The sequence below is a fragment of the Aulostomus chinensis genome, chromosome 3 (assembly GCF_037954235.1).
Source record: "Aulostomus chinensis isolate RoL2024-O1b breed Wild chromosome 3, RoL_Achi_v1.0, whole genome shotgun sequence".
NCBI lineage: Eukaryota > Metazoa > Chordata > Actinopteri > Syngnathiformes > Aulostomidae > Aulostomus > Aulostomus chinensis.
The window spans coordinates 22,244,308-22,269,676 of NC_141322.1; the positions used below are offsets into that span (position 1 = coordinate 22,244,308).

At 42.7% G+C, this 25,369-nt stretch overlaps 2 protein-coding genes and 1 long non-coding RNA gene across 4 annotated transcripts in view; 1 reads left to right on the top strand and 2 right to left on the bottom strand.

The window, feature by feature from the left end:
* iffo2b (intermediate filament family orphan 2b) overlaps positions 1 to 14,368 on the top strand; it is a 32,188-nt gene extending 17,820 nt beyond the window's left edge. Inside the window, 8 exon segments of the mRNA XM_086199712.1 lie at positions 4,560 to 4,620; positions 6,559 to 6,654; positions 8,445 to 8,534; positions 8,536 to 8,616; positions 9,119 to 9,267; positions 10,638 to 10,839; positions 10,953 to 11,051; positions 11,689 to 14,368. Coding sequence (XP_086055838.1) covers positions 4,560 to 4,620; positions 6,559 to 6,654; positions 8,445 to 8,534; positions 8,536 to 8,616; positions 9,119 to 9,267; positions 10,638 to 10,839; positions 10,953 to 11,051; positions 11,689 to 11,922 — 1,012 coding nt within the window. The 3' untranslated portion in view covers positions 11,923 to 14,368.
* LOC147268272 (uncharacterized) lies at positions 3,148 to 5,022 on the bottom strand. Of its 2 annotated transcripts, none has more exons than XR_015112113.1 (4): positions 4,935 to 5,022; positions 4,722 to 4,830; positions 4,535 to 4,611; positions 3,148 to 3,736 (listed from the first exon to the last, which is right to left on the bottom strand). It is a non-coding gene; the product is annotated as an uncharacterized LOC147268272 (long non-coding RNA). The 2 variants fall into 2 exon arrangements; XR_015112114.1 differs by having other exon boundaries at positions 4,930 to 5,014.
* A 2,493-nt stretch (positions 14,369 to 16,861) lies between the features above and the next one.
* terf2ip (telomeric repeat binding factor 2, interacting protein) lies at positions 16,862 to 23,620 on the bottom strand. The gene is made up of 9 exons (XM_086199711.1): positions 23,469 to 23,620; positions 21,402 to 21,658; positions 20,462 to 20,622; positions 20,146 to 20,360; positions 19,787 to 19,888; positions 19,101 to 19,692; positions 18,897 to 18,985; positions 17,866 to 18,261; positions 16,862 to 17,670 (listed from the first exon to the last, which is right to left on the bottom strand). The coding sequence occupies exons 2-9, from the start codon at positions 21,629 to 21,631 to the stop codon at positions 17,449 to 17,451; spliced, it is 2,007 nt and encodes a 668-aa protein (XP_086055837.1). The 5' UTR covers positions 21,632 to 21,658; positions 23,469 to 23,620; the 3' UTR covers positions 16,862 to 17,448.
* Positions 23,621 to 25,369: the final 1,749 nt, after the last annotated feature.

Sequence of the window (25,369 nt, forward strand, 5' to 3'; positions counted from 1 at the left end):
CTATGAGCAGTAATTAAGGGGCAGCACCTGGACTTGTTGGACTTGTTTACAGAACTGATGTGATTTGCTGCTGAGAAGAGGCAACTTTGAGAGGGAGCTTAGTGACTTTTAATAAGTTTACAACCCTGTTCTCAACTGTGTTGGATGATTAAAAAAAAAACACATGTTAATTGTTAGTGAGAGGATTTTACATTCAAATGATGCTGTTACTATAAGGAAAGTGTGCTAACGTACACCAGGAGGTCGTCTTTCATCTGATCCATTGTTACTGACCTTAATGGAGAACAACAAGAGGAGGTTGAAGCGAATTGATGCATGACGTTACCTGATGTTCAGGGAAATGTCTTGAATTTAGGAAAAATACAGATTCAGTCTGATGCGGGTGACAGGATAAAACTGATTTGGGGTCAGATCCGCCCCAGTCATGTTGAATATTTATGACTTTATGGATTGAGACCAGGGCGGCACAGCGGTGCAGTGGTTCGCACTGTTGCCTCACAGCAAGAAGGTTCTGGGTTCAAGTTCTGGCTCGGGCACGGGATCTTTCTGTGAAGAGTCTCCATGTTCTCCCTGTTCCTGCGTGGGTTCTCTCTGGTACTCCAGCTTCCTCCCACAGTCCAAGGACATCAAGAGGGGACGAGGCTGATTGATACTCTAAATTGACCGTAGGCGTGGCTGTGAGTGTGAATGGTTGCCCGTCTCTATGTGTTGGCCCTGCCCTGGACTGGTGACCTGTCCAGGGTGAACCCCGCCTCTCGCCGGAAAGCTGCTGGGATAGACTCCAGCCCCCCCGCAACCCTTAGTCAGGATAAGCGGAGGAAAATGGATGGATGGATGGATTGAGGCCAACAATATTCCTTTACAAACCTCAAGCTCCATCTTCTCAGCAATGACTTGATCCATATTTTTTTCATTTTTTTCAGCTTTTCTCTTCAAAATTTTGCACAAACGCCACAAGCACCCCCAGTTTATGTTCCATGTTTGTTCTGTGAGATCCCTGGTCTCTGGAATTTTCACTCTGAAATCATTTAGGCCCAATTCCAAGTGTGTGATCCGGCATCTGGACTGAATCATGCGCCTGTGTGGGTTCTTCTAATTGAATGGTAAAAATATGTTGAAGTGTGTCATGTGGTTTGTTGTTTGCCATCATTTAATCTCACTCTATTTTTTTTTAAATAGCTTCCCAAAATAAAAACCCACTTAATTTAGCTCTTACTAATTAATTTTGTTGGCTGGGTATGCTGAGCTAACACAAACCCAGACACACACACACACACTGGTACCAGAGTTTTTGATTTATTTGAGGGAGAGTATCGAGGATGTCTGGTGGTAAACACACGCCTAGCAGTTGACACAGGCTCCAACCGTCCTGTTGTTTTTGTCCTTGTAAGGAGACTCCGGATGTGTTCGTTTGACTGAGTCTCGCCAAACACAGCAAAACAAGAACCAGAGCAATGACAGAAATGCCGGTTAGAATACCTTCCCTATGCTGGAGTGTCACCTTTGTTTGGGTTACGCATTTTAACGCTTCAAGGTTTTCCATTTGACTTTTATGGATGGAAGCAGTTGTTGATTCTCTCTCAGTGATTCATTAACTTAGATAAAGGACAGAAACAGCTTCAGACTTATTATTGAACCTTCCCTAATGCTACTGTTCGGCATTCAACCACGGCGGCCATTAAGGAAGTGACAACACCAATGATGCTGTGACAAGCAGGTTTGTGTCTGCAGAGGATGCGATGCAGTTGTGAACTGCAATGACCCAGAGTCCTGTGGCAGACAGACCGAGTGTTGTGGACACAGTAAAGCAGCACTGCCAGCATTTTTAGAACAAGGCTTCCATCACACTGTGAGCTTTGCCAAGGAATACTTCTCACTAATTAGACAGTGTACATTCAGCCAGACCTCAATGGGAACAAGGCTGAGTTTTGTTGAGAACGTGAATCTCCAGTGACACACGTTGTGAGTCCAAAGTGACTTTTGGGGTTGTTTTTATCTCTCCATGGTAAAGCTTTTAGGTAAACTAATCTCCCAGAATTCAGTAGTGCTCATCACTTGCAGTAAACATATACGGTCAGACGTGCGCTATAAACAGTACACATAAATCTTGACGCTCTCACTCTTGCCCGTTTTATCTTCCTCCTTCGTCCCTTGTGTGGTCCACTGTGGCTCATCGTCACATGTGTGCGACACATATTGCTCAATGAACTCCTTGTCCATTCTAAATCTCTCTCTCTCTCTCTCTCTCTCTCTCTCTCTGGGGGTTTAGCATCCATGACTCAGCAAGCCACTAGCTCAAATCCTAGGGAATAGGATTGTGATGCAGTTGAGAGCTGAATGCGATACATGCTGCAAGACAATTAAGGAGGCTCCAGATTCTGCCATGGTGCAGATGATTGATATGACCTGTCAGCAGAGGGAAAGAGAACCGTGCTTCCAATTATAGCCTGCAGCCACCACGGTGTCTGACAGATTATTTTTAGTCCCATTAGCAGCAAGCCTCTGGTCCGTTCACTGGTCAGTTGGTCGGTTAGTCCTCAGCAGACGTCCAGACTGAAACTTATCTTTAGCTACACATGTGAGTGTCTGGAGGGAGTGAACTGTGATCCAATTGGTTTTGTTTTGTTGTGTTTTATGAACAGGGTCCTTAGTTAAAACTTTATTAATTTAATTTTGCTCCATCAACATGTCCAAGTTTTATTGTATTCATTACCTGTAACATGTAGATATTCCCTTTTGTGTTTAGTACTAAATAGCAAAGTGTAGCCTGTTACCAGCCAAAACTAAGATCGTGAATATCAATAAGGCAAGTAAGAATGAACAAATAATTTTGAATGAATCATTTTTGTATCATTATTTGCAAAAATATAAAACAGTTTAGAAATTAACATCAACTTAAAGGAATTGATAGGTTGAAAGTCGATCCATGTTCTCTCATCACTAAATGTCACTGCCTGATTTTTCCTCACAAATATGTGCAAATGAGTCCGCCATCTTGGACAGCTACATAGCCTATATTATAGGGCCTATATTATAGGCTATGTAGCTGTGATGTTATAGGCCCTATAACATCACACTTGGATAAACCACACTTATATGTCGTGCTTGGCTGGCTAAATTTCTGTATTCTAGCAATTTAGTTACTTTTAAACACTCTTAACACAAATACATGAATTAAAAGACCAGTAATACAAATTGGACGGAAATATGCTCGAAATATACGCAAAATGTGCTAGTGGTTAGCTTTAGCAACTCGTGCTTACATTATGTTAGTCTGATACGCATTGTGCATGTGTAAGCAGCTATTCACAGCATGATAACCATTAAGGTAACCGTGTGATTCAGTGCCTTAAATATTTATTGTTTTGAATTTTAACAATGTAAATTTAGATGTTATGGTATGTAGCAGGCGGCACGGTGGTCAGCACTGTCGCCTCACAGCAAGAAGGTTGCAGGTTTGAGTCCCGGCTCCATCACGGGATCTTTCTGTGTGAGTCTGCATGTTCTCCCTGTTCCTGTGTGGGTTCTCTCTGGTACTCCAGCTTCCTCCCACAGTCCAAAGACATCAAGAGGGGACGAGGTTGATTGATACTCTAAATTGACTGTAGGTGTGACTGTGAGTGTGAATGGTTGTCTGTCTCGATGTGTTTGCCCTGTGATGGACCGGCGACCTGTCCAGGGTGAACCCCGCCTCTTGCCTGTAGCTGCTGGGATAGGCTCCAGCCCCCCCGCAACCCTTAATAGGAACAAGCGGAAGACAATGGATGGATGGTATGTAGCTTTTACCTGTAACAACTTAATTGACTGGCAGTAGATTTGGCAGGATTGCAACAAGAAATTGCTGAATGTTTGTCATATCGCTGTAAGCTTGTTAGAATGCTGAATAAAGGACAAACTTTCTATGAATCTACTGTTTCATCTAAATACATCCACACAGACATGCTAGCATGCAGCAAACCCATAATGAACTGCTTGTTTTAGTATCACTTATCTCCAGAGCGGCGACCATAATGTGATGAATAATTCAGAGTAACTTGACATCAATAATTATCGAAATTTCTACCAATGGCTTTGCACAAGATACACTCTATCTATCTCTGTCAATGGCATCAATTAGCATTTTGATAAATAGCTTTGAATTGTAAAATCTTGTGGGCTACAGTGGGACTCCGTAAGGGATGAGGCAGCTTGCACAAAGGAATTCGGGCTGTGGTAGAGACGCCCTGCACTTTTGGGTGTGTTAAAGCTCAAATGTCCCTCTACAGCCACTCTGAGGTTCACAACTATTCATGAGCTATGTTTGCAGTGTTTTTAGGGAGTTGGACTTAAATTATCTTCACGGTGGTTTTTGAGGCAGCGGGGCTTTGAAGGTGACCGTTCAAAGGAGGAAGGAGACAAAAGATGTGAAATAGTGGGTGTGAACCCTCGCTGTCAAGGGCATGTTGTAATCAGAGATGGGAGTATTATCCCAACAAAAGTGCCATTACCCTGACTTGTGGCCCCCAGGGGACCAGGCCAGCAGTTACTGACCCACCTCTTTTTTCTCCTCTGCGTCACAGATGGGAGGAGGAGTTGTCCAAGCGAGAGCAGCTGGAGTCCTCGGTGGAATCCCTACAGCAGGTTGGAAATAACAATAAACAAACAAATAAATTGACATTTTAGTGGCAAACACATGCACAAATAACACCCGGGTCATTTCCAAAACACACTCTGATACATACATATATCTGCACATTACCACACACTGAGACCAGAAGCAGAAACAGCCAGGAGGAAGTGGGCCAGATTAGAAAAACCACATTACAAACCCATCAGCAGGAGTCTGTTGACCTAGAAATAGACATCAACTATTATACTATACCAGCAGCCTGCCATTATGTGTCTGTTCAGAGGGGGAGACTGATGTAGAGTCAAAAATCAATTTAAAACCTCACAACTTGAGGCGAGCATCAAGGTCCTGTTATCACGTCCCAGCTGGTCCTCGTAGCCCCTCTGGTCGCCATCCTCCCCTCTGTCTGCTTTGGCACCGATCGATTGGTGACAGCGTGAATGTTTGTCTGGGTTCTGGGTCAGCAAACACCCAGATAGAGAGGTGGAGTGCCATCCCCAGGGACTTTAACCTTTTAGCACACAGGCAGATGTTGCTGTGTATGGGAGAGTGGAAGTCTCTTCAAAGGTTGTAAATTCAGTGTAAACAGCTTATTGTTCGAGGCAGCGACAGAGGGCTGCTGTGTGAGCTGACTTACACAGAAAATAGATTAAAGTTTGGGGTTTTAACTCTGTTAGCATCGTTTTATCATAGTTATAGACTAAAGTGCACAATTTAGAGGAGAATATGTGAATGCAACAACATACAATGACAGCATCAGTTAGAATCAGAATAAAGTTAACAGTGAGACTTGGTTCGGGCTCATTTAATCAAAATCCAACATCTTCCAAACTTTTAATTTCCACACGATTTTGAAATTCTTCCTTTGGCATCGATATTTTAATTTAGGTCCTCCTGTGGTGGAGTTTGACGTCATTTCTAACGTAGTTTAAAGTAAAAAAAAAAACAATTGTGCTATAGTTTAAAAATGTTAAACTACAATTGAATGCTTAATATGTTTTCAGATTTCTAGTCAGATGTCTCTCTAGTGCCCTTTCAGAGTAATGGGAGAGAAAAACATGTTCAGCCTGTTAGTACCAATTGGCCTTGTTATTTTCATTGCTAACCCTCCACTGTTGCTCTACAGAAAATCCTGTCCAAGGAAACTAATACAGTATTTTATAAAGAGAAGACTTTGCATAAATTCCCTTCGTGATGAATAAAGTAATCAGTCTGTCTTGGTAGCTATCAGCTTGATTTGATGTGGGTTCATTTGAAGCTTCAGATAAACCACTGTGCTTTTAGAAGTGTCAGTATGAGCAGGAGGAATAAAAACAAGCGAAGTTCTGAAGGTTATCATCATGGGCCTTGTTTACCTAAACCCGCTTGTCCTGTAACGTCTCATGCAGGATGCCCTCTAGCAGCATTTGAATTTGTGCGTCATTTTAGGTCCAAAAACACATACAAACAGTTTATGGACTCTAACCTCTGATGAAACAGACAACTAATCCTGGAGTCAGCCATGGATAAACACAACTTTATTTATTTTTTTATTTCTTATTTTTTTTTGGAATAGTCACGTGCTATAATGCAACCAACACGGTGATGAAATATTTAATTTGTCCTGTGGCAGCTGATTCAGTTTGGATAGCAGAAACTTGCTGTTTATTTTCTGTTGTTGACTCTGAGAAATGTGATGAAAATGAATTCAACTTTTTGGGCAAAATTTGAGGACCCGCGAATCCAAACAACTTCAAACCAAATAATGTGCTTCCTTTGGTACGGAGCAATGTATCTAGAATGTTTGTGCAGAAAAGCAAGGAAAACCATTCTGAAACTCTTTCCATTTAGATTGATATATAAAAGGTAGTTACTCTCTGGCTGCTCTCCTAAAATGCTAAGCATTAATCTATTTTGGAAGAGAAGCACACACCAACTAGCACGGATATTTCACTGTGTCTTCCCCTCAGAGGGCTCAGGAGTCAGCAGAGATCCAGGATGATCTGAATGTACAGGTGGAGAGACTGAAGGCTGAGCTCGTGGTCTTCAAGAGCCTCATGAGTGATGTAAGTACTTGTGTTCTCCGCCAGGATGACCTCATCATCACACCTCGCCATTTGTCAGTAGAAGCTGCAGAAAGAGTGCTGCGTTGACGCCCGAAACCATCAGGATAAGACTTGTAGTGGACATTTTCCCACCCATCCCCAAGTATTCACGCAAGCTTTTCCTCCCTTATCAGGGAAAAATTCAGTTCCTGAACGCCTCTTAGACAAGCGTCCATTGAAAAGGGCAGCTGTAGATGGCGAGCCCTTCCTGTTGTGTGCAGCTCTGTATTGTTCCCTGGCAGGTCTCTGGCTCCAGAGTGATATACTGTACAGTTGTGATATACTGCAGCGGGCCCAGTCACAGCGGGTGCTTGCTCAGGGATAAATTTGCAGATGTTGTTGTTTTTATCAAAGCTCGTACATGATAGATATTTTCATCCTGTTTTCTTTGCTTTACTTCAACCCTGATGCATGAATCCAGAGACGGGTAAGTGACACTGAAGTAGCTGATCATAGGGAATGATTACATCCAGTAGAGGTTCGACACCCTGTAGATGTGGTGGCTGTCTGGTCCTCGTCCACAATAACCAGAGCTCAGACTGACTGAGACAATTGGACGTGTTTGAAACATGTTTGTTTGCTTCACGCGCGGACCAACCAAATCTGTTACAAACCGAATATAGTAGCATCATTAATGTTTGATTTGTTTTATTTCATGTTGCATTTTATTCAGCTTTGTCAGGGCGGTTCTGGCTCAAAAAATGACAACAGTGAGCTAAATTAACATTAAAGATGTTGACAAAATTGATGTTTAAAGTGGCAATCGATAACATGCTGTTACCATTCGACTTTGTCTTCTTTCACTTTCAATGTGGCTTCTTCTTTTTTTTTCTTTTTTTTTTTGCTGGGGTGTTTCCACGAGTACTCAGGTGTTCCATCACATTCCTGTTTTGGTTGTAGATTGGCATAACAATATGTTCTCATCCCAAACCTTTGAATAACGACCAGTTCATCTTTGTTCCAAAGCTGCGATCTCAAGAGGAAGTTCTATAAACCGCAGTTCCTAGAGTGGCCACTTGAGGCTGACTCCCATAGAGAAGCAAAAGTGTTACAGTGCCCAACTTACAGGACAAATACATGTTTACAGTGTGGCACAGAAATAGTTTTGATCTCTGTAGTTTTTTCTCGTTCTTCATTTATTCACCGGTTGGAATTATTTTAAAGCTTAAAGTTATGTATAATAAGGGTGTGGCCATTTTGAGTGACAGGTGCGGATGCCTTCATAGTCAGTAAGATCATTCCTCTCTCCAGGCTCCATTTGGAAGCCTCAGATAGTTTAGGCCATCAGCAACATAGAGGCACAATCCACCGGGTGACATTACTCTGTCTCTGTCCACCTCCTATACAGGCAGAATTCTTTGCTGAAAACTGACACACTGAAGGTTTGTACCTGGTGGCAGAAGTCAGGCAGATTTAAACACAGATGAGGTCGTTGTTTTCTAGGCCATCACACTGCACGGTCAGCGTTTACTTCATGATTATAGGACCAGAATGTTGTCTATGCCACTGTAAAATCAAAGATATGAATATTTTTTTTAAAAACTTCTCTAAATAGGATGTGAAAGGGTAACACTACCATTTGACAGATATTAATCTGAATCCTACTAACTCTTACTCTGTGAATTCCAATGCACTAACCCATAGTTGTAATATGACCATCAAAAAAATCTGTGGATGTCAGTCAGCTTGCATTTGTTTCCTGCTTCAGTGCATCAAGTTCACACAACATATTTACATCAATCTTCATGTAGCAAATGTCTGACCTGGACTCCCAGATCCAGGAGAAAGCCAGGCGGGTGGACATGGACATCTGCAGGCGCATCGACATCACAGCCAAACTGGTGTGATGTGGCTCAACAACGCAACTCAGAGGACATGTCAAAGATATTCAGTGTCAGCCCAGCCAGGTCGCTGCCGGAGAGGGTGGGTACACAGCTGCTGTTTCACACTCTGTCACGAAACAATCAGAGCTTCCAGGAAATGACTGTTATTTGCAGGGTGGAGGGGTGAGGGTTCACCCACTGATCTTGTGTAAAAGTGTAAATCCACATCAGTTTCTCATTTGTTGAATTTTATTGCATGAAGTCAAAAAGTGAAGTCAGATTCCTTATATTCACAGTATTTAGAGATAAAATGTCTTGCAAAGAGCTGTGTCAAAATAGCATATGAATGTTCAGGCTTCGTCTCTGCTGTCTTTGTGCCTGTTAAATAAACATGAGAAAATAAATCATCTCACATCAGTAGTCCTCCCCAATGGTACAAATGTACTTATTCAACCGTATAAATAAACTGAAGTCAAGTGCTGCCACCTGGTCCCTCAGATTCACATCAGATCCTCAAACGAATGTGTGTGTGTGTGTGTGTGTGTGTGTGTGTGTGTGTGTGTGTGTGTGTGTGTGTGTGTGTGTGTGTGTGTGTTTTCTAGGGTGCCATGGCGTGCTGCAGGAGGAAGGAGCGTAAAGCCGTGTCTGATGAGGACAGCTCAGAGATGGATGCTGAACCCAGCCCCTCAGAGGAGGAGGTCCCGGGCACGCTCAACATCACGGATGAGATGAAACGCATGCTCAATCAGCTGTAAGTGACATGTCTCTCTCACACACACACACACACACACACACACACACACACACACACACACACACACTACAGGCACTAGTATAGTAGATATCGGATTGTTCTGATGAAATCTTTCATCAAAGCCCTTCATCTCCCTCTTGTGTTTGTGTGGAGTATTACATCTAACGTACTCATTTTCTGAGCTTAACACTTATTAATGCTGTGGTCCTGCCTGTTCTGTCACTTTGGGTAACTCTGACGTTCCCCTATTTAGCATTTATAAGTATTTCTGAAACACGTGTTTAATTGTTTAGAACAAACTATAATAGAGTGTAAACCTTACTAGGTTTTTGGTGCTAAATCTGATATCAATGGCTGATATGAGACCAGTACAAAAAATGAAAGTCTCTCTTTTTGCAGAATGGCCAAAGTTAGTGTGATATTTGTCATGTAATATCGCTTCACTTCACTATCACTTATTAAGTCAACTTTCACTTCAAGTAGCTCTCTTAGGAAGCAACCCAGAGTGCTCCGTAGAACACCCCCCCCCCCCAAAGAAAATAGATACAATTTTGCATTACAAATCACGTAAATTGAAAACTACGATGCAGTATTACCCCAAGGACTGAAAGTGTCTACAATTCCATAAAAAATGCTGTTCACTGTGATATCCAGAGGCGGTGTGTTCCTGGTGTCTTGAGACGCATCAGGAACATTTAGGAGAAAAGCAGTGATTTGCCTTCTAAGCGCATTTCTACACTGCCTCTTGCTCTCCTCTCACACTCACACACCAGTGGGGGCATGTAAATGTAAAGTGCTGGCCTGAGCACCTGGAGTGTCTGACTCAAGGGCAGTTCAACCCATGGGCAGGAGGAGCTGGGCGTTGAGCCCAAAGTTCAGGAGACGACCTACTCTCTTGGGGACGTCACTGCTTCCTCTGTCTCTGTCTCTGTCTCTGTCTCTGTCTCTCTCTCTCTCTCTCTCTGTCTCTCTCTCTCTGTCTCTCTCTCTCTCTCTCCCCACCTTAGCTTTCAGATCCACAAGTGAAAAACATTTTCAGACAAAGGGAAGAACAAAGTCTTGAAAGCTTTATAAACAAGTAAACAGATGTTTCAGTCCACAGGGCTTGTAAATGCCAAATAGTTGTCTCTGTTTTCTTGTGGAGTAACCTACTCACTAACCACCAACTAACAATATTTCTCCACTTAGTGGGTGTCCATTGTAATTAACTGGACCGCTTTTTGATGTCCCCTTTCCCCGCCGTCTTTTTGTCTTCTATTTGAGTGCTTCTTCCGCTTTGCATGCACCGTTTGCTGAATCTGGTGGCTGTTTACTTCCTCTCCTCTCTGTTTTTCTGTCTCTTTCCGTTCTGCCCTTGTCCCACACAGACATTGTTCAGATAACTCCTTTGTTGCCAGGCGCGAGACATTCGAAATTGACGACGACTGTGACAGTCTGACGTGGGAGGAAAACGAGGAGACTCTGTTGCTATGGGAGGACTTCACAAACTACAACGTGCCGTGCAGCATCACTGCAGCACCATGCAACAACACATGCTCCTCTGAAGCCAATGGCGAAGGGAATGATCCGGTGAGTCTTGTCTACATTTATGGGGTTTTTGGGGGGGGGGGGGGGGGGGGGGGGGGCTGTGTAAGCTATTGACTCATGCATGATGAATGAGGTTTCTGTCTGTGCTCTCTAAGGACTCCCAGGATGGAAGCCTTGGCAGTCTCATCGATGAAACAGAGTCACTATTTAAAACCAGAGAGCAGGAGTACCAGGAGACCATTGGCCAGATTGAGGTAGAAATGCACTCAAGACAAAGAGAAGCGTGTAGCCTGATATAAAGGAAGGGAAATACCACAACTCAAATCATTTGTAGAGCCGGGCAAACTGTTAGATGCCCCCCCCCCCCCCCCCCCCCTCTCTCTGTGCATTACAGAGCTCCAGACCTCTGCCAGACGACTGACGCTAGTTAGCTTAGCTGCAGCAAACAGCAGTTGACTGAAGCAGTAGAGAAAGCCACAGTTGTCTGAAATAGTCGTACTGTGGTTGTATTTATCGTTCACTGTGAAAAAAACAGTTGAAAATTATGAGATGTGATTTATCAGGAACCGTTTACTTTAAATTTGACTTTTAAATAAAACCATTGTTACATTTGTCAATGAACAAAATGTTTCAAAATATCGAAATCTTGTAATTATCCATTTTTTTCACAGCAAAGGCAGGCAAAGAAAAGTGTATCCGAGAACATGGGGGACTGCTAGCTTGGGTTGTAGCTAAGCTAACTCGTTAGCTGACCGGTTGTAGTCAAGCGCACACAGATAGGAGAGATAGTAGCTTGTCTGGTTCTAAACATGATGGACAGTAAGTGTATTTCCCAAAAAGTTGTCATGTTCCTTTAAACATACAATCAATCCCACAACTTTATCCTTTCAGATGGAATTAGCCACAGCAAAGAGTGACATGAACCGCCATCTGCACGAGTACATGGAGATGTGCAGCATGAAGCGAGGCCTGGACGTTCAGATGGAGACCTGTCGGCGAATGATCAAAGGCGGCACGAACTCTCCCTCTTTCAGCTCGGTGGCCAGCAGCGACTCAGGGAACACAGACGAGATCCAGGATGAGATTTCAGACAAGGACGCAGACGCTGAAGTCCCCGTTAGTTGATGGCTGCACAGCCGGGCTCGGCCCCTCCTCGTCTCGACCGCCCCTCATTGTGGTCAAATGTGTATAGATCTCTGCCTTGCTTGAGAGGCAGTAAAACCTTAATCTGGGCCGGGTTGACCGACTAAAGTTCTGATGGTCATGCTCACTGACGCAGACACAGAACTGGTGCTTTTACTATTTCTGTTGTTCAGACGGTGTGTGTATGTGGGTGTGTGTGTCGGGTTGGGCGGGGTCTTTGCTTCACAAGAGAAAGGTGGTGCATATTAGGGTCTTAAGCTGTGCTCTCTTCCTCACTGCTGCCTCGCTGGATCCTTGTTCAGAGCTTCACATCTATTCGAGAGAGAGAGAAAAAAGTTCTCAAATGTTTAGGACTGGCTGAAATGTGTTTTCTATGAATTCGTAAAGATCCTTTTTTTTCTAAAGGCACTGAAAATAGTACATATTGTGCTCCTTGTGCACTTAAAACAAAAGACAACGATCTACTTTTTTAATATTCCGTTTGGAGCGACAATGTCTGAAACCCTCCCAGCAAGAATTTTCTGAGAATATCACCACACATTGTTTGAGTAATGATTTTATGTTTACAGAATGTTCTTTTTTTTTACATCCTCAGTGTTAAGCTTCTCAAAAAGTATCATTTATTGTGCGTTTGAAGCCCTTAGTAGACAGAGAGACAGAGATCGTGGAGGGACAGAGAGAGACAGAGGTTTATAGGGTAGTACATGCCACCGCTGGTCCGGCCATAACAGGAATCGAACCGAGGACTCGCTGTTCAGACTGTTTGTACCTGCGCGGTATGAACTCGAACCTCTCTGGTATTGTCACATCTCATCATGTCATTCTTAAAAGGTTTTTCTTTTTTCCAAATGTTCCAGAATGTTTTTTAATTTCAAAGCTTTTGTGGCATCTCTAGATTATTTAAGTCTTACCCGACCCAACGTTTGGCGCCGGGACGAGAGGAGCTGAGACACATCAGCAGCATCGTGGGAACGTTCCAGAAAATTACAATCATTTGAAGTTAAAAGAATGCTTTTGTGATGTTTATTATTATAGTTCATGCATTTAGGAGGTTAAATGTAGACAAAATGTTGTAACTGTCACATTCTGAGGATGTTTTGAGGATTTTACTGTGGCAAAAAAAGAGAGAGTAAAGAATGTTCTTTAAAAAAAACAAAAAACCATTCAATATCCCAAAACCATCCTCAGAATGTGAAAGTTACAACATTTTGTCTTAGAATATTGAAATGAATGCGTTTTTCTTTGAGAGCTTGTAGGAAACAGTTTAGAGACACCAGTGTTGTGGGATTGTCTCCCGCTCGCTGGACTGGCGGGTGATTTACAGATGTCTGGGAGGAGTATTTGCAATCCAAATTAAACTGCTGGGGGAGGTTGAGTGTCTTCTGCCATGGAGACAAAGCAAACCAGTAGAGACAAATGTTGCTGGAGTTCTGCTGGTTTCCGGGGGAACGGCTGCGGGGTTGCCAAAGTAGACAGAGGAAAGGAGCACAGCCTTTTGATGCATCAGTGCACTATTGAAGATCTATGCAATTTAGCTGGCCTTATTTTTGGACTGGCTTCCTCCCTTCCTCGTTTCTCCCCAAACCAATACAATTAGCCTTGGAAGCCAAGCAGGTGTTTTCTACGTCTCATTTTATGTCTCGTGTCATGAAAATAATCTCAGTGTGTGACGTTTTCTTTTTTTCCATGTAGGTCAAAAACATGCAAACCCCCCCCCCCCTCAAGATGTGACCCCTCATTCACGAGCTTCCAATATTGGCCTTATATCAGTCGCTACTGAAGCAGGCAGGTCAGAAACTTAATCTGGGAAACATTTTTCGTTCATCCTTTAGTTTGAGATACATTTTTCAAATTTCCAGAATATTATCGAAGCCAAACACACACCCTCGAATATATTTTCAGCAAAACCAAAGGACGCATATGAGGAAAATCTTCCCTCTCATATCATATTATCTTCATGCAGATGTTTTTTGTGTGTGTGTGTGTGTGTGTGTGTGTGTGTGTGTGTGTGTGTGTATGAGGTGTCCTTATGAGACTAGACTCCGTTACCTGCCGTCCTACAGAGGACTCTCTGCTCTGTCTTTGAGTTCGATTCGTCAGCATGTACATAGAGGGCTGTAGTCATGTGATCGTATACCCCAGAGGCCTTTGTGTTCATCTTTGTGCGACAGATTAAGATGTTCTTCAGTCCAAACATGAGATGATCGTAGGGGACAGTTTGTATTATAAGATATGGATCAAAGATAAGTGCTACTTCTATCATGAAGTTTTAAAGAATGTTACAATACAGGCATTTTGTTATTTCAGCATGTTGGATAAAAGGGGCTCCTTTTTTAATACATATACATATTTTGGAAGAAATAGATGCAGACTTGAGTTTTTAATCCCCCCCCAAAAAATAAAGTGTCTACGCTAATCAGCAATTTCATGTATTTGTGGCAGAATTTTTTTTTTTTATCATTCTGTGTTAACCATAAAGTGTGGTATTTTTGCCATTTTCAGATATTAATAATTTAGCAAGAATATAAAATCACTTACTGACCACAAACTAATGGATTTTATCAGACAAGAGTGACGCCTCACTTACGATTACGTTCTTTCATTCTTTATGTTCTTTCCGTTTTGATGTAAAAACCAGTGTGATAAGTGGCATCGTCCTATCAGTTCTTCCTGTCAACAACATCGCAAACACGTTATTTATTCATGTATGTTCGTTGCTTTGAGCAGCAGCCATTTTTTTCTGCTTTGAGGTTGTTGCCTCCGACACTGTGACCGTCACGCGAACCAGCCGACCAACCAAATGTGGACAAACACACATTGCAAAGATATAAATCAAGCTAGTACGCCTACTAACCCTGGACAGTCTCTCCGTCACAGTGTTTGCCTAAAGCCACAGATGTGTTCGTTTGCTGGTATTGATAACACGTTACATGATAACTCCACTCTTCCATCACTCGAAGCTGACTGTACTTTTTTTTTTTTTTTTTTAATTGATATTAAAAGTGCAGTGCCTGCTGTTTGAAGAGCTGTGCCATGGGTTGCGTGATGATGTCACAAAGCATCAAAGCAGTACAGAATCTCGACTGTCATCTCATTTATTTTTAGCGATTTTTATTTCCTGTCATGCTTTTCAAAAGAAAGTCAGATTGATGCTCTGGAGCCAGGTTAAGTCATGTTGCCTTCAAGCTCCATTCAGAAATCTGTCCCAGAACTATCCAATCGCAATGTGACCGAACAGAAACGACAACTTATGGTGGCCGAAAAATGAGAACCGCTTATCCAAACTTCTTCAAACTTGGCGCTGCACTCGCCCGGGACACCTACAATGTTCACGCCAAGTTTGATGTGAATTGAATGAACAGTTGTTGAAATAATTTTTAAAAAGTCATATACAGTAGGTATAACTTGCTTTATTAGATAGATTGAATTTATATACATATGATAATATCAGAAATAAACATAAACAAATTCGTTGATTTGTTTATTTGTATAGTCACGGTTATAGATGTCACAGTCATATTTTTCTTTTCTTTTTTTAGTGCAATTCTTTTGCCAGAAAGTGACAAAACATATCACTTTTGTTCAAATCTTCTCTTGACACCACAATAATATTGTTAATTCTTTTGGCCCCCAAAAAAACAAAGGAAAAAAATCAAATCGCATCAAATTTTGGGTACATTTATTCAAAAACTTGTAAGAACCATCCTTGAAGAATGTAGCTTGATTGGGGTTAACCCCCGGAAGACCTTAACAACTAAAAGCTGAGCAAAAACAATGTAGCAGTTAAAATCCAGGGATACGTGTGCTCTTATTTATCGGAGACCTCGGTATGTGTCGCTTTACTCTATGTCTCCTGTGGATGTACATTACATCTGGGAAGATGCGAATGTTTCATACTAGAAGAGCTTTCTTCTCAGCGACTTCTATCAGTGCAGAACTGGGTTTATTCTGTTCACACACGTTCATCAGCTGTTCACATCATGACCACTTTTAGTTTCTTACTGGGAGTTGAACAATGGAGCAATATTTATGGTCATATATGGGTTAAGTCTACTGAACTGTATTGGATACTGGTGTTTGTGTTTCTTTTACATTACAGGTGCAATCCTGTTGATATATTTTAAGCGGTTAATTTTCTATTTTAATTTCTATATTTTTTTGTTAATTCTTGGGACGTCTTCATGCGGGTTTGGGGCAGATTTAAAAACAATGAATGTACTCAAATGATGTTGGGTAAACAAATAAAATGGTGGATTGGATAAAAAAAAAAAAGAGGCCCAGTGTGTTCCTTAAAAAAAATACCCTGACACTGTAATCCCTGTTTATTTAGAGCAAGCGGAGTTTAGTTTTTGCTTAGTCATCATGCATCTGCAGCGGTGACAGTCAAAGATGGAGGCATTTGTTTTTCTGTTGTCTGGCCAACACATTTTTGCCCCGAGGGAATTTCAAGTTTGGCACATTCAAAGTCCAGAGTGACACGTCTGCTGTTTGGTGATCACAGGTCACAACAACCTCACAAATCCAACTTTCGGACATAAAAATTGTACACTCATTGTGTCACCGTTTCACACAAATGTCTAAGAGTATGAGAAGAATGACATTTTAAACTTACTGAAAAGATCAACTTGAACATGAAATCATGTTCTGCAGAAAAAACACCTCCAGAGCCACTGTAGAGCAGAAGAGACCTTCAGAACTAGACTGCATGACTCTCACCTTCTCATGTGTGTGTGTGTGTGTGTGTGTGCTGTATTGTGCTATCACATCGGCCATCAGTGCACACCAGTATGATTGTGTTAATGACTAATCTCTACCAGCAGCTCTGGTGCTGATGGTGTCCACCATCCATCTGGTTTCAGGAACTAAAACTTCCAACTTCTAAATTTAAATAAAGATGTAGTTTTGTCCAGAAAGCACATGAAAGAATGGACTGCTATTTTCGAACACATTATTTTTATTGAAACATACATCGGGCATTGATTGCCGCTCACACAAATCAGACTTGCCCGACTTACAGGACCTTATTTTGCAGATTGTTTTTACTTACAGGCACATTTACAGTTAATACAGGGCCTTCTTTTTGAACATTTAAACCAGCTTCATGTGACGATTCTGCCCGTTGCCACCACCTGTCTGGCTGGAGGCTGAATTGCGTCTCCACAAACATTCAAGCTTTGAAAATAAATGTAACAATATCATACATAAAAGGTTTTAACAAATCATTTATTATACAACTCGATGAAAGCACATAAAACCCATTAAAAACAAACAGTATTGTAATTCAATCTTAAAATTAATTAAAAAGATTTCAAGCCCAACCTGTTGTACTGTATAGAGCGTATCTCAAAATACAGCCCCAAATATTGAATACAATAGGGCCGAGAACTGACAGCATCCAGTTTCATAAAACAGAAAGTGAAGCTAGCTTGTTGATTATCTACCAGTTCTTTCCTCAAGTCACGCCCTCTTCCTCTTCCCTTTGTCTCTATATGTGCTTTATGTCTATTTTCATCCCTCTACCTCAAGGAAAATGATCCTTTTGGCCATGTCTTCTTCACTGTATTTCTCCTGCAGCTGCTGCCGGACGACAGGATCACCAGAGAGCAGACGACAGTCGTCAGAGCGATTCCAAAAAGGGCCAGAGACAGCGGAGGAATTGGAAAGCAGATCCAACGCAGTGGAGAAATCGCCGCTGGTCTTCAACAGAGCTTTGGTCACGCAAACTAAGTCCTAGAGTAGGAAAAATTAGGATAGGAGAGGAGTTCATCACATTTTCTAACAATGTAGTTATTCGGACACTTATTTTCTGTCTTAACTTATAAGCGAGAATTAAGAGCAGGCAGTTGTATTACAGTTTTACATGTTGCCTTTCCAGGATAAAACCCAGGAAATGTAAATCCCAGTTGCCCAACAGCGATGCCTCACCTGCTTGGTGTGGCTCATCAGCTCTCTGATTCGCTGCTTGTCCTCTTCTAACTGGGCCTGTGTCAGTGAAAGCACAGCATCTTTGTTCTCTGCTGGCGGTGGGTTGACTGGAGCTACTGCTGCCTCACCAGTAATGCACTGGGAGTCTTCTTCCTGAGATTCAGTTTCAAATATGAAGAGGTGGACCTTGCAGTTTGCATGAACTGGCTCTGTGGGTGCAGGGTGACCGGTCTCTGGCATGCAGCTTAAGGTTTGGGTGTCCTGCTCCTTCCCCTGAGGACCGGGCTCTTGTTCAGGGTTGGCCATGTCTGAAGAGGGCAGGGGGGGTTCTGCTGGCGTAGGTTGCAGCACAGTGGTTTCAGTTGGGATTTGCTGAGGTGGAACTTCATTGTCAGACTAAGAGACAGGAACAAAAACAATGGGATCTTTGAACATCAGATCTCTTTTTTGAAGTGAACTCTTCGATGTCAATCAATCAAAACTGCTTTACACAATATTTAACATTCACAAAAAAATCCAGCAATGACAGAGTGCAGCTGAGGTGTGACGAACCCCCAGATGATCGCCGCCTATAGTTCTTACAAGGTCGGCCAGCACATTTTTTCTGGCATCCAGTTTCACAGTTTTTGTTAAAGCCTCACTGCTCTCTTCTTAATTAAAAAAAACTAAGAGACGACGGTGGTTAAACCATGAAACACGAGCTACATAAGTAGCATCTCAGTGTTTATCAACAGAATAAAGAGATATCGCAGAGTCTGTTGGTTCCAGCTGATCGATCACGTTTGAGCTTTGAGTCTACCAGCACATCCCCTATCATCTGAGAGAGAGGTAGCATTTCTCGTTCAATTGTATTCTATAACGATTATTGCATTTGACATATCGGATGCAGTATAAACACTAGACATGCACACATGTCCCTATATAGCAACCCAGTATATTTCTGACCTCACCTCAACTGATGGCAGGAATAAAATCCCCATTTGTTGCTACTTTCTCTTATTCTGCTGGTTACGACGAGTCTTTGGTCTCACCTCACTTTCAACTTCAAACTCCTTTGTAGCCAACTCAAGAATCCCCAACTTTTTCTTCTCTCGTTTCTTCTGGAGCAAAGATTCTTCATCTGCAAACAAGGAACAGAGGAGAGGAGATGAGTTTACACTGGCATGTTTGTTGACTACAGGCTTACTGTTTTTGTACAGTTTCCTGTGTTTCAAACTGGTAGAGCTGAAACAAACCTGCTTGGACCGGCTCAGAGACGGGAGCCTGTCGATTCTCCTCCGCTGCTGCTGGACTGTTTCCTTTGGTTCTCTTAGAGGGTGGCGCGTCTGCTAGTGCTTCCGTCTGAGGAGCAGCTTTGGCTGATGAATTTGTCTTCTTCTGAGGAGATGATGACATTTTCACAACAGGTGATCTGTGTTTTTTGCTTTGAGGTTGCGATGATACGAGCTCATCCAGCTGTAGTTGCCTGCGTGACGATCGACGCAGCACTTGCACAATGTTGTCAGTCTGTTGTGGCTTTTCTGGAGAAGCAGCATCAGGTGGAGTGTCTGCTAAAGCTTGTTGGGAGTCCTCAAACACATTTTCTGTTCGGGGAGACAGGCTCGGCTGATCTGTGTCAGGTTGAGTGCTCACAGCCGGACAGGGGGGGTCATCTATCTGATGAGCTTGTGGAGGGTTCTGAGGTTCCAAAGTCTCCGCCTGTGTGATTTCAGCTGGTTCATCTGTCGGTGGGTTGATGCTCTCCACTTCCTGTTGTGGAGAGCTGGATGTGTCAGCTTCTACATTTTCTGTTTCTGTGTTTTCAGCTGCCGTGAGCGGAGCGTCCACCTGTAGAAACGCCAAACCTATTGAGTCCATTCTAGCTGATCTCTATAAGAACGCATAAAACCTCCACATCTTTAAAAGTCAGTCCAGCTGGTACCTGCGTTAGTTCCATTTCTGATGAGTCTGCTTGTGGAGGGGCTGCATTGTCTTGTTCACAGGGGGGGTTCTGTATGTCTGGCTCTAGGTTTGTTTCATCATCCTGTAACCAGACAGACAGATACTGTCACAAATGCCAGAATTACTGGGGTTAAATACGCACTTCTCTGACATTCTGCAGACAAAAAAATTTAAAAAATAAATAAAAATTCCTCAAATTCCTTAAAAATTAGGAATTTACCGCTGGACAACTAGATTTCCTCAGGAGCTAAAAACATGTCCTGTATTCCCTATGGAATGCAGCATGTGACACACTGAAAAGGTGAGAAAATCCCTGGGAACACCGCCCAGGTAAATTACCTTGGACTCTTCCTCAGCTGCATCTCCCTCCTCAGCCTCGACCTTTTTCTGAGATAGTTGTACTCGATAACGGTACTTCATTGACTGCCAACTGTGACAGGTCACACGCTGCTTTTCCATCTCCTGCCATAGTTTGTTTCCCCCAAGTTCTGTCATGTGCTTGCTAATATAATTCAGGATGACAGCGTCTTCTTCGGGGGTGTAACGCGCCCTGCCTAAACAGAGTCAAAAAGGGAGAGTCGCTGCAGTGTCAACAAATGTAACTCATCAAATGAAGTACAGCCCTGTGTACTGGTCTGCTACATTTCATACACACCTCCTTTCACACCTCCTGACAGGAGTACAGGAGATCTGAGTTTGCAGTTGTTGGGTGGAGAAGAGTGTTTCTGGACTGCTTCAGAATTTAATCTGTAATCCTCTAAATCCAGCTGCTCATCTTTCTCGATGCAGTCATGAATGTACTGGGCAGACACATACCTGAGGAGAGAATGGACAAGAGCATCATTTCAATGCTATTCGCTGGAGCGCCATCCAGCCGGCATTCTTTCAGTAAAAACATGAATTAAATGTCACACTGCTCAACAGGCAGAATGGATCATCGTCTCAAGATCATCGCCACGCATCAAGGTCTTTTCAATTCTATCAACTCAGGCATTTAAGAGCGAGACTGTAACTCTGTAGCTTGTTGGCCTATGCTGACGGTTTATTCATAGTGACGAAAGCCTTCATAGCTTTCAGGAGACTTGTCTTTATTTTTTGTTTTTAGTATGTCTGAGAATGTAAGAAGAAAAAAAATGTTAAATCAGTTCTCTTTGGATTGGCAGAAAAAAAAAGACTAAAAAAAAAAAGGCCAGCAAACTAAATTAAACAATTATAATATTTGGAGAAAAAAGAAAAGGACATTAATCAACGGAGACTTTGCTGCAGAATAAAACGTGACAACAAACATTAGGAAGTGGCCATTTCCAAACATTCCCACCAGTGTGTTAACGATCAACCTTTACTGGAACACTAACAACACACCAGCTAAATCCTTAGGCATACATGGTTATGAGTGCATATGTACTTTTCCTAAATGCACCGATATAGAAACTAAAAAGCATAAAATTCAACATATGAAAAACCTTCATACAACCACCAAGCTAAAATCTTGTTTGGTACAGATTTCCAACCATGTAGTTCACTTATAATGGAATGAACAGATCCAATTAGCTTTAAGGCGAATTATGTTCAACTCACACCACTCCAGCACTTACCGGTGAGCAGTATTTTCAGGGACTGAGGCTCTGTCCTCCTGGTCAATCAGCAGAATGGATCCTGGCTTCTGGATATTGCAAATTATGCCTCCCCCAGCTTTGATGAGCGGTTGGAGCCTACACTTGGTGGGGCCCGGTCGTACATAGAAACACATGCGCTCACCATCCACAGTCATGAAGAGAACAGGAGAGATGGTAGGTTTGGCCACATCTTGCTGTTTGGACGGCATGGTTCATAAGATCCAACCTGGAGGAAGCTAAGAGAGTAAGAAATTTGAAGTGAAGTTCTACACGAGCAGCAAAACTTGACTCCAAAATGACAGAAATGGAAAGGACACGTGGATTTATAAGACAATCTTACAGCATCTCCGGATTGTACGTTTTAGTACAACATTTCCCATAGTTTAGGTCATAGTTAGTTTGCAGAAATCAGATTAAATAATGTCGTTGAAGTGGTTTTAATAGAAGTTCATATCAAACTCAGATATCAGTAAAACACAACAAAAAAATGATGTGAAATTTATCTCCCAGTCAAGTAATAGCTGGCCATAAGTTAGAGTCACCGGGTCAAATAACGATGACGTCAGCAAAACAAACAAACCAACGAGCCGCATGATTGACAATTTTCGAATGCACATGTCTGTACTGTATATGCACATGTCTGTCTGCATATGTCTGTAAATGCACATGTATTTCTTGAGTACAAGGTTTCAATCTGGTGCATCAAGTTTAAAGTTTAAGAGCTTTGGACGTGGGAGGCACAGAGTGCAAAAATAAATATATAAACATACAAATTTACAAGCTCGGTATATTCTACCAGCAATCCTCTCTCGTCGTATTTGCAGCAACTGTGTTGCTTTTTTTCTGTCAGACTTTGTACTGATATTGTTCATAACTCTCCATTATAGTCACTTGGTCTTCTATTTTCAAAGAGTCACGTGCGGTGTAAAACGCCCCTTTTTTTCTGGGGACGCCCACAAAGCCAGAATCAGAAAGCCTGGCTGCGTCAGAATTGCCATGTAGGTCGGATCGTAGGTCGTAGGCTGTCCGAAACCACAACTGGCGCGAGTAGCCACCTACTTGGCAACCTAAATTCCAGCCTAAACACGCCCACATTGTAGGTCGGTTCAGGTGCATCCTACGGAGCCACCTATGGCCCACAATGCACTGCGGACTTCTTCTTCGTCCCCTAAAAACTTGTGGACCCGCAAGCCAAGTTTGCGCCACCAACAGTCTCCCATTCTTATGCAACACAAACGTTTATAGTCATTGTTGATGACTAAAGGTGTGTTCACACCAAACGCGACGCGGTGTGAACACGCCTTAATAATAGAGAATGAGTGAAAGGTGCGTTCAGAGTGGAGTGCAGTAAGACAGTCAGGCCAGCAGGTGGGGGCTTTCGTTGGTGCTGTCTACCTATTTGCGGTATCTGTGCTCTGCCAGCAGAGGTCGCGCTTCACCACCAATCTTCTAGCTTCTCTGAATGGTGCTGCTGTGTTTAGGTTGTAGGAGTAGGCTGTAGCGGTAGGTCGTAGCAGTAGGACGTAGGTTGCCACTTAGCAATTCGGACGCAGCCCCTGATCACGTCAATCGTCGTGATACCGGCTGTCCATGATTGCGGTTTAAGGGTTTTTCGAGCCATCTTACTTAAAGAAAGCCTGGCAATGTGAACTTGCTTCGTCGTACACCCCTCCGGTGTGCTTCGTTGTAGCCCTTAATCACCCGGGCTAGCTGAGATGTTGCTAGCGGTACACACAGGCTAACTGAATTACTTACATTAAATTTGTACTCTAACAATATGTCCGTGTTAGGGATGCATTCAACTCCATATCAGAATAGAAACTTTATTCTTAATAACCTGGTAAGAAACAGCGACAGTAGTCGTTCGTATGTCGTCACGCAGAATTAATTAAAGCTAATATTGACCCACTTGATGTAACCACGCGGGAATGCTTGAGAGCTGAAAAGAGGTTCCCTTTGAGAAAGTGAATGTCGTTATCCTGCCCGTGTTTCCCTTCGCCCATTTAAAGTGAAATGTTTGACGACAACTGCTGAAGAAACTGTTACCTCAAGTCGCTGTTGCTTAGTTTTCTCAAATCTTCATCTTCTTGGTGTTGTTGTTCTTCTTCTTGTATTGGATGGCGGTTGGCAATCAACTTTTTGCTGCATTACCGCCACCACCTGGACTGGAGTGGTCAACCTACACTCCTAAATTCTTTGCAATAATCCAGTATTCTTTAAAGAAAAAAAAAAATAAAACAAGTTCCACCAGATTCACTTTGCAGTATATCACGTGGATTTAATGTCATCTGGTTTTCATGAAGTTGTGAAATTAATCTTTGTCTGGCTTGATGGAATTTAGAAAAATCCATAATTGCATGCTCTATGGTCTCTTGACTATTGCAATATTCACATACACCATCAACATGCTTTGTCATTATGAATAAAGTTCTATCTAAACCTGTATGTCCCAGCCTCATTCTGGACGCATTCAGGATGCAGGGTCACTTGTGGTTCCTAGAGTTTCTAAAAGTAGAATGGGAGCCGAGCCTTCAGCTATCAGGCTCCCCTCCTGTGGAACCGTTTCCCAGTTTCGGTCCGGGATGCAGACACCCTCTCGACCTTTAAGAGCAGACTAAAGACCTTCCTTTTTGATCAGGCTTATAGTTGGGCTGCTTAGGCTGGCCCTTAGATATGCTGCTATAGGCTTAGGCTGCTGGGGGATCTCCCATGGTGCACTGGGCTTCTCTCTACTCCTCTCTGTCCTCCTATATGTGTCATACATAAATCATACTCATACGTATTACTAACTCGTCTTCTTCTCCGGAGCCTTCGGGCTCCCTTTATCCCAGATCCCGGGTGCTGCTGGAGGAGACTGCAGACCTGATGAGGCTCAAGCTGCCACCCTTAGCTCCACCTCCTCACGTCCCAGTCTGTCCATCAGTCTCTTCCCTTTTTCTCTCTCTTTATCTCTGTCCCACTCTTTCCTTCTGCCTATCTGTCTTCCTCCATTATCTGTCTTTGTCTCTGCCCCGTTCTCCTGCTCTCTTTCCCCCCAACCAGTCAAAGCAGAAGGCCGTCCCCATTGAGCCTGGGTCTGCTCGACTATCCTGCCTGTTAAAAGGAAGGTTTTCCTCGCTGCTGTTCAGGATGTGCTTGCTCATGGAGAATTGTTGGGTGTAGATTCATTGAAGGAGTGTAGTACCAGACCTGCTCTACCTGTAATGTGTCATGAGATAACTCTTGTTGTGATTTGGCGCTATGTAAATAAAATGGACCTGACTTGACTTGGACACCATATCCTCTTCTTGCTTACTTCTGAGTGTTTTCCATGGGCGGCATGGCTCAGGGGTAGAGTGGCCGTCTAGTAACCGAAGGGTCTTTCAGCAGATTCAATCTTTAATTAAGGGACAACACAAGCAATTCCCCCTTTCTTATCTGTTTGTTTGGCTGCATCATGATATAAAATAACTCCATCTTTATATTTGTCTGCTATTTACTTCTTAACTCTACACTGATCCACATCATTCACCTCCTTTTCCTCCAATAAACCTAAATCCACTGGAACCTCTGAGAGAAGCCAAGGAGGAACAACTGAATCTACCACTGGAGGACTCATTTTCACAGCACTGATTCCCATTGTTATTGCCCTCTGTCTTATGGCCCTGTCATTCTCTCTCTTTTGACACTGCCATAGGACAGATTGACTCGTATGTTTTTCATCATGACCCCTCGGATTTGCCCAGTACATTAGGGACAGTTTACTCAAATGATTGAAAAACGTACCTTTAAAAGAACAATTTCCCACCTCCACAAATTCCAAACATCGCCCTCTTCCAGGTATGATTCTTCTTCTACGTCCGGCTTTGCTTCATTCGTGGTTTGGCTTTAGTACTGACCCCTTCTGTTTCTGTTTAATAATCACTATAGAGACACTAGCGCAGTGAATTGTTTATAAAACTTCATTA